Raw genomic sequence first — 8,215 nt, 5'->3', positions numbered from 1 at the left:
CCAATAGCGTTCGTTCGGTCAAGTTTATCGTGTCAACATAATGAGCCTACCCGACAGCACAATGACCGACAGCTTCCCGAAGTTTACCCGAGCCCTGGTTCGGCAGGTTCCGGACTCTATTCGTGACCACTCGGAAGGCGTCAAAGTTTACGATGAAGACCGATGGTACCAAACTCTGCCGAAACCGGAGCCTATAGATGTTGCTAAAGCTCGAGAGGAGCATGCGCGGTACACACAGACCCTGAGGGACCTGGGGCTGGACGTTATCGTCCTACCTGCGGACGAGTCCACTCCGGACTGCCCGTTTGTGGAGGACACCTGCGTGGTGGTCGGCAACAGGGCGCTGATCACCAGGCCGGAAGGAGAGCCCAGGAGACGAGAGGTCAGTACTACAGTCTTCTCATAGTGGAGCAAAATATAGCGTATATTGATTGATTTTACTGTACTTTACACCCACTTGTCACGTGCAGATCTGAAGAAAGATGGCGGATGTTGTCTCGAAGCTAATCTAACTTCAACTTTATGTTTCGTGTGCTAGTCTAATTCTCTCTATGTAAAATAATTTACCGCACGTAAATATACTTTAAAAACAAATAAGTTAATGAGTATGTCTGTTTTGTTTTTTGAGGTTGACTGTGTGGAGAATTGTCTGAAAGAACTTGGACTGGAAGTCCACAGGATCCATGATGAAGAGGCGACACTGGAGGGTGGTGACGTGGTTTTCACAGGTTTGACCTATTTTACCGGCTTAGAAAGATGTCCCGAGATGCTACAAACGCATGACATTTTTCTGTAGTTAGGCTTTTATATCAGTTTTCCTTGGCGGGGCGTATTTTAACCTTCACCATGATGGTTATGTTTTCGCGAGCATTCGCGCGCGTGTGTCTTCGTCTGTCATCACGATGACTTGCCGTATGCCTTGATGGATTCTTTTGATAACTGGTATCAGTATGTGAGTGGGTCTCGAAATAACAACATGTTTGGCTCCCTAGCGGGATTGTTTGGCTCCCTAGCGGGATTGTTCCGGTACTTCAGAGGAACTTCCGGCTGTTGTTTCTTTTAATCTGATAGTACGGTCACCAAAATGTAGTGCTAAATTGCTCTTGTGCATGGAAAGAAGTGACGTAGGTTTGAGCCCGCTAGCAGCTTGTTCCATAAATGCAAGGTGTGCGTGTGTAAAAATGAGCATAACACAACAAGGGGCTGATGGATAGTTGTGACATGTTCGATTTATTTCAATATCATAAACCGCCCCATATCTTCTTTCCTTAGGAAAGGAGTTCTTTGTAGGCGCCTCAGTAATGTCCAACAAAGCAGGCCGGGAAATCCTGGCCGACACGTTCCCAGAGTACCCTGTGCACGCCATCCCTGTGGCCTGGCCGGAGTTCCACCTGAAGGGCGTGGCCTGCTGTGCGGCTCCGGGTGTTATCGCACTGGGGAAAAACAAGCAGGGCAAGAAAGCTTGGCAGGTACGGTGGATATGGCTAGCCTCCGAAAGGCTTCACAGGTCACTGGAAAAATAGTAGAAACTGGCAAAACGGATGGATAACATGCCAGTGGAGGTGGTCCGCCAAAGAAGTTACAGTATAGGTCGCAAACTGTAACTTTTTTGGCGGACCAACTGTAAATAGACCTCTTTCCAATGAAGGCGGAAACCCTGAATCTTACTGGGACCTCACCAGAGTTTGTGACACGTGACAAGCACGAAATGCAGCATCGTTTTGGTGCAAACTCCGGAACGGTCCAGGGAAATTTAAAATGGCCGTCGAAATTGGAAATATGTATATTATGAAATACGTGTTCATAGGTTTTCAGATCGTTTTTGTTGACATGTTTCGATCTTTGTCATTGGCTGGGCGTTAAATTTTAGGGGCTTTCAAAATTGGAATTCAACAGTGTTGCTGATACAATAGATTTTATTTTCTAAAAAAACGTCGCGATCTTTCCAAAACTCCAATCATACCATGCGATTGTACTGAAACCATCTACTAAGTGTTCAAGGAGAAATGCAATATTTGCTAGCAAACGTGGCATATTTCATTTCTATTCCGCCATGCAAACATGAGCTGTTCAAAATCATACCTGTCCAGACTGAAGTATTTCCAAATGTGACCCCACCAACAGTATAGCCTCCTTTCCAGGCCTTCTGGGCGGCGCCGGCATTTATTTTTGGGGGGAGCGCTGATAGGGTCAGGGTCTTCAGCTGGGGAAATCGTATTGCCATTTCCCCAGTTTAAGACTTTGGCCCCGATAAGTTCAATCGCGAGTCAGCGACCCCACCCCCACCCCCAAAACGCTGGCGCCGCCCAGAAGGCCTGCAAAGAAGGCTTACAATACAATAATAGACTATTCCAAAGGCACCCCATGTAGTAATGGACTCCTCCAATCCTCATCTCTCGTGAAAAAGCTAAGTATATTCTGACTCAGGGCTGAAAATTGTCCCAGAGCTTCAAAATGAATTTTAAACTGTGCGTATGTCTCACACCAGTATGCGTATGTCTCACACCAGTATGCGTATGTCTCACACCAGTGTGTGTATGTCTCACACCAAGTTTCGGGCCAACTGGTTTTAACATCAGACAACAGGAGTCCACCATATACACTTTTGAGTTGAAAATAGCCCAACAGCATTGGAACTAATTATGCGATAGACAGAAATATAGGCAGTAAAATATTAGAAAATGTTCCTTATATTGTAGAACGTTTTTCCCTACACATTTGCAGACGATTCTGAAGAAAAGTGACTTCGCCTACGAACCCCTGTGGGTGCCGGACGGCCCCGTTGCTGTGGACTGTATTCACGTGAACGGAACCGTCATTCACTGTAGCGAGAAGGAGGGGCCCAACAGTATAGAGGTAAACAACGTACTCCGAACTAAGTTCTTGAACCTAGAGGAGGCATTCCCCTGTATCTGTATCTGTATACATATATAACCCGGTATAACCGCTCTTCGGAGCAACACACCAGCTTCACGTACAGCAAACTTGAAAAACAATGCACATGATTGGAATTGATATCTGATTCGCGTAACTTTGACAATTTTCGACGCAACTTCGGGTGACGAAGTGGCGCAGTTTGGCGCCGATTGTCACTGGTTTGCGCCACTTTGCCTTACGCAATTTGGCAGAAGAGCCCAGTGAGGTACACGCTTAAAGGATCACCTTCGATCGGCGTAAATTAAACGATGGTTCCTCTGCAGGCTAACAGTAAACTATCTGTTTCTGTTGATCCAGGTATTTGCGGAGAAACTGGCTGACTTCAAGCGGGTGCCATTTTCTATCGGCGAGTTGGGGAAGACGGACGCAGCCCTGTCTTGCTGTTCTCTCCTTTTCTAGGCGAGTAAGATGTCAGGGAAGACTCAGGCTACCGGCTGGTAATCATCATAAAGGGAAGGAAACAAGGAAATGCTAACAATAAAGTAATATTTCTTAGGAATTTTGAATTAGAATTGGTCTATTATACATAAAAAGCAAAGAGACGCAGCTGGTTTAAACTTAAGGTGGGGTACAGGCATGCGGCAGCACATTTTCAACAAAAATATTTAGACAAAATAACCATCTGATTTGTTAGATATATAGGTCTATTTTCATTATCTGGCATCATTTTCCTACATAGGATACAGTTTACCGCAAACTTCAAGGGCAAAGTTGCAGTTTCCAACGTCCTGGCTGGGTGCTGATACCTTTTGGAACAGCCTGACCAATCAGGGGCCTCCATTTTGGCTATTCCCTCCCTCCCTCTGGAAAGCTGGATTCTCTGGTCTGGCTGTAAACACTGCTCTGACTGTCAGATAGTGTGTTTGCAGAGGTTATTGACCCGTATGTCACTGTTAGTAATTGCGTGATTGGGAAAAAAGCAAATAATGGCGATTTGGGGTCATTTTACGGTTAATAAATGCCGATTTTATTAATACTACCTCTACAGCATGATTTTAAAAGCAAAAGTTTGACAAAACTGTATATGATAGGGCAGAAAAAGAAATGCTGTTCTGAGGTTTACCACCTGAACTTGCCTCTCACGGGTTGCATAAGCATTTTGATACTTTGATAATGTGTGAGGGCCCACAGAAGGAAGTTCTCATTAAATTATTGAAAAAATTCACCAAAAATTAATTTAAAAAGATATCAAAAAAGGAGCCCGTGTATTGACCAATGGCATCATTATGCATCTGTCCCTAAAATATTAGCTTTGTACATTGGATCGTTAGGGAGGAAAAACCACTTTTGTGAAAAGGGGCGTGGCCCTGTAATTGTTGATGACGTAATCATGACGTCATAAAAATTTGCATAAATTGTTGTCTTGCACAGAGGTACTTGGAGAAAAAAAATCAAGAGCCACAAGAAACACTATATAGTATTTTCAAGACACCCCAGAAGTGCTGTCGCATGCCTGTACCCCACCTTAAGTTGCTGGGTGACAACAATCATATACATCACCATGACAGTTGCCTTACAAATGGTTTATAATATAATTTATGAATGATTATATTTGAAACATATCTAACATCAGATATTAAACTACTTCCCTGCTAATCTATCTAGAGAAAAAAGTGAGAAGGAAGAAAAACAAAAAAGAAATTAAAAAAAGAAATTTAGGAAAAAAGAAGAACAGAACTAGAAAAAGACGTACGATTTTATTTTCTTGGGCAAATCCCACAATAGAACTCGGTGTAATTATCATTGAAAGACTGTCCGAGTATTTCAAATTCGTTTCCAACAGAACTAAGTGCGTTCTTTTAAGCATACCGATGGGCTGGTATTTTACATATGTATTAAGCGTGCCTGATTTTACAGTCAAATATTTATAACTCTGTAACTATTGTCCACAATAATAAAATGGTGTCATTATATGGCTTTGTTTGAAAGTATTATCATAACTATATATCCCCGTGAGGCTTAAAAGCGTTTCAGATGGCATAATTGCCGTTCAGGAGACGGTAACGCGCTCTTTTCGCAAAAGTCCGTAAATGACATATCACCTAGGACACACTTAAGTCTAATACACGTCGTGTCCGTCAGATTACATACCTTTAGTGGTTGGTAATTTGCAATCCTGACGGAATCAGCAGTAGAACTTTCCTGACTCAGCCTAACCATAGCCAATCCTTCCTTTGTGTTGTTTATTATGCGAACATATTCTCGGTTGCATATAGATATACATCGTATCGTCTTTTTCACCTAAATAACAAGTCTTATCTTAAACGACGACGATCGAGTGGCTATATGTGAGTGGTGTTTATGATTAGCAATTTTAAGCTATGCTTTGACACATTGCAAGTAAGGTGACAGGCCACGTGGTTAATGGTTAAAATGTCTACTTATTGTTGGACACCAAAAAGACATTTAACATTTTGACTTTGCCACTGATTTGTTGATAAATTGAAATCCTTGGTTTAAACGATCCATCAGACAGGCTATTGGCCCGGTATCCCATTCTGAGAAAATGTTATTGCAGAATTTAGAAAGACAGCATAAGTGGCTAGTCCCGAACAGTAACACATCGATGACGGTAATTTCTAAACAGAGCCAGATGAGCGGTCAAGGGAACTGGCTGCCTCACAACAAGACACAGGGGAACATCTGAGCTTTGGACACTTGTGTAAAGACATAACTGAATTGAAAGGCCAAAATGGCAAGATATGAATGAACAGAATGCTACGGGCAACAAACACTAGACTTAGATTTCAAAAGCCTACTATACTATGCTAAATACACCCAAAGTTAAGTTCTCACTTGTTTTAATGCGTCCGTCATAGTTCAAGACTCTCCGAAGGTTTGCAACTCGCACCGTGCTGAAGGCTAAGCTTCGAATACTCGACCGCCGGTTGAATTGCATGTAGATGACGTCACGCTTCTATATATCCCGCTACTATCAAGCGGGCTTTTCCAGCTGGCTCTTCTGAGGACAGATTTGGAGGAATTTTCCGACGAATTGGAGGGAATCGACGAGTCAGTAGGCTTTGAATTCGGTAAATTCATCGAAATCCGTCCCCAGGACAGCCCGACTGATGCTAGTTTGGAAATCCGGAAGACTGCATGACGTCATCTAATTCAACAAGTTTAGCCCCCTCTTTAAACTTAGATCGTTTGTCACGCATGATCTAGAATTTAAAAAAAAACTCGATGATGAATTCATGTAGACATTTTGGGATGGAACTGAGAGCCCTCACTATATATTATATATATCATATATCTAATCATAGATTATCATATATATATCATATATATATATACAGCGTTATATACAGCGTTATGTATATAGTTTTAAAAATCAGATTCACCCTTATCTTAAGATGCAAGAAGGTCAATCCGCTTGATAAATATCATGAAAATCCTTACATAATCATTTCAATATCAAACCAACAACAAAACAACGATACCAAAAACGTTTAAAGGCAACCTAAGCAATATTAGGGCGCTGAAAGTCATATAATTATTCAAAATCAATTTTTTTCGGATTTCTATCCATAGTAAGTTTAGATAACGCTATTCCATCGCATATTGACCAGCATGGAGCAAAAATGTGATGTCGTTGTGTGGTGAGAACTGACATTGAAAATCTGAGCACTTGGAGGCCAGTTATCATTTCAAATCTTCCGAACGTGCACGATTCTGACCGATAAGTCCCGAACGCTTCCGAAGAAATAATCACATGGTCATGGCTCAATGTGCTTGGGCATTGTGACGTCACGCGGCCGGAGGTTACCGAAAATTGTCGACAGAAAACGGTTACGGCTGGATTCTGGGCTGATTTTTTGGGGGACCCAATAAATAAAATACTCCTTTTGTGGCTTGGTTCTGTGCTAATTCAAACGCCCAAAGTATGAAATAATGATGCAGATGTGCTAATATAGGGAAGTAAATGTAAATTTCAACCTCACCAAACAGAATTGTATTCCCCAGGATATTTCAAGTTTTACCCCCTGAAATCACTTAGGGCACCTTTAAGGACGCAATAACAATGATGGTTGTGTATGAGGGACTTGAAGCTGCCTCAAGAGAAATTGATGCTGTTCATGCATAAGTATATCAGAAATAAATTTTGTCGAAACGTATAGAAACACCAATGAAATATGGTTGATAATTATTGAAACGACATTTGATAACTTACTATAAACAAGGAGATTATATAACCTCCTTGCTATAAACGTTTTTAGCGGTCTGTGGATTTGACTGACGTTCCAAAATCATGTGATTATTATCTTCGCCGAGTACTAGTACTCGGAGAAGATTATGTTTTCGGTTGAGCCAGCTGTTTGGTGGGTCTGTATGTATGTCAAGAACATAACTCAAGAAACCTTTGATGGATCTTTATGATTTTTTGTTAGTGTGTAGTGGTTGTGCAAAGGAAGGTCAAGTTCGAAAATGGGTCACCTTACGTTTTTCAACAGTACTGCAGCGAACTTTGCATTTTTTGTGTTTGTATGTAGGCAAAAAAGTGACGGAAACGTTGATGGATCTTCATGATTTTTTGTAGGTGTGTAGATGTTGTGAGAACGGAGGTCAAGTTCAAAAATGATTCCCCGGCATTTTCCGTCGGTACTGCAGCGGGCTTTGTGTGGATGTGTATTTGTATGTCGCCAGCATAACTCGAAAAGCTGGGGATGGTTCTGTATGATATTTAGTGGATGGGTGAGGTTTGCAGAAAGGAAGGTCAAGTTCGATAATGGGCCTTCTGGCGGGTACCTAAGGTACCACAGGGAGCATATTTTCTGAACCTGCTATGGTCATGCTTTTTATGTGGTAGATAGTTCATGCCACAGGAAGTAAGTTGTGTAAGTTTGGGCCCCGTAGCGGCTTTTTTTAGAACTGCTGTGGGTGTTTTTGTTTTGACATTCGGACATGAATAACTTGAGAAGGGGTCGACAGATCGTCGTGATGTTTGGTATGTAGAGAGCTCAGATGGTGCTTTACATAATCAATGACTAATTATGCAAATCAGGAGCTAATTGGCATAATTAGTAAGGAAAGTCTGTTGACCAACTGTATTTCATACTGGGACATGGGACAGTGACAGGTTATATAAACAGGGCCTTGCCTAAAAGTACATGTAGGTCATATAAATAAACAGATGGGGCACCCACTATTCTCCAAACAGTGGTTAGTAAAACGGAGATGGGCGCCGCCCTACACACCATCGATTCGAGAAGGAACTTTTTGATAATCCACGCGTTAGACAATACCAAGGTGAAAACACGGACTAAGGACATGTGAT

At 42.0% G+C, this 8,215-nt stretch overlaps 1 protein-coding gene across 1 annotated transcript; it reads left to right on the top strand.

Annotated features, from left to right (window-relative positions):
- Positions 1 to 4,850, top strand: LOC136443423 (N(G),N(G)-dimethylarginine dimethylaminohydrolase 1-like). The gene is made up of 6 exons (XM_066440649.1): positions 1 to 382; positions 629 to 728; positions 1,273 to 1,469; positions 2,725 to 2,856; positions 3,235 to 3,500; positions 4,408 to 4,850. The coding sequence occupies exons 1-5, from the start codon at positions 41 to 43 to the stop codon at positions 3,334 to 3,336; spliced, it is 873 nt and encodes a 290-aa protein (XP_066296746.1). The 5' UTR covers positions 1 to 40; the 3' UTR covers positions 3,337 to 3,500; positions 4,408 to 4,850.
- Positions 4,851 to 8,215: the final 3,365 nt, after the last annotated feature.

This window comes from Branchiostoma lanceolatum, chromosome 10, assembly GCF_035083965.1.
Source record: "Branchiostoma lanceolatum isolate klBraLanc5 chromosome 10, klBraLanc5.hap2, whole genome shotgun sequence".
In the NCBI taxonomy this organism is placed as follows: domain Eukaryota; kingdom Metazoa; phylum Chordata; class Leptocardii; order Amphioxiformes; family Branchiostomatidae; genus Branchiostoma; species Branchiostoma lanceolatum.
Note: the sequence above shows the minus strand (reverse complement) of the source record. Positions and strands in the feature narration are given on the sequence as shown.

What these genes read in the sequence shown, in the direction of transcription:
- LOC136443423 (XM_066440649.1), top strand. Translation starts at nt 41, where the DNA reads ATGAGCCTACCCGACAGCACAATGACCGACAGCTTCCCGAAGTTTACC. An exon ending in AGGGCAAGAAAGCTTGGCAG is followed by an intron (nt 1,470 to 2,724) that starts GTACGGTGGATA and finishes ACACATTTGCAG; the next exon opens with ACGATTCTGAAGAAAAGTGA. An exon ending in AGGGGCCCAACAGTATAGAG is followed by an intron (nt 2,857 to 3,234) that starts GTAAACAACGTA and finishes CTGTTGATCCAG; the next exon opens with GTATTTGCGGAGAAACTGGC.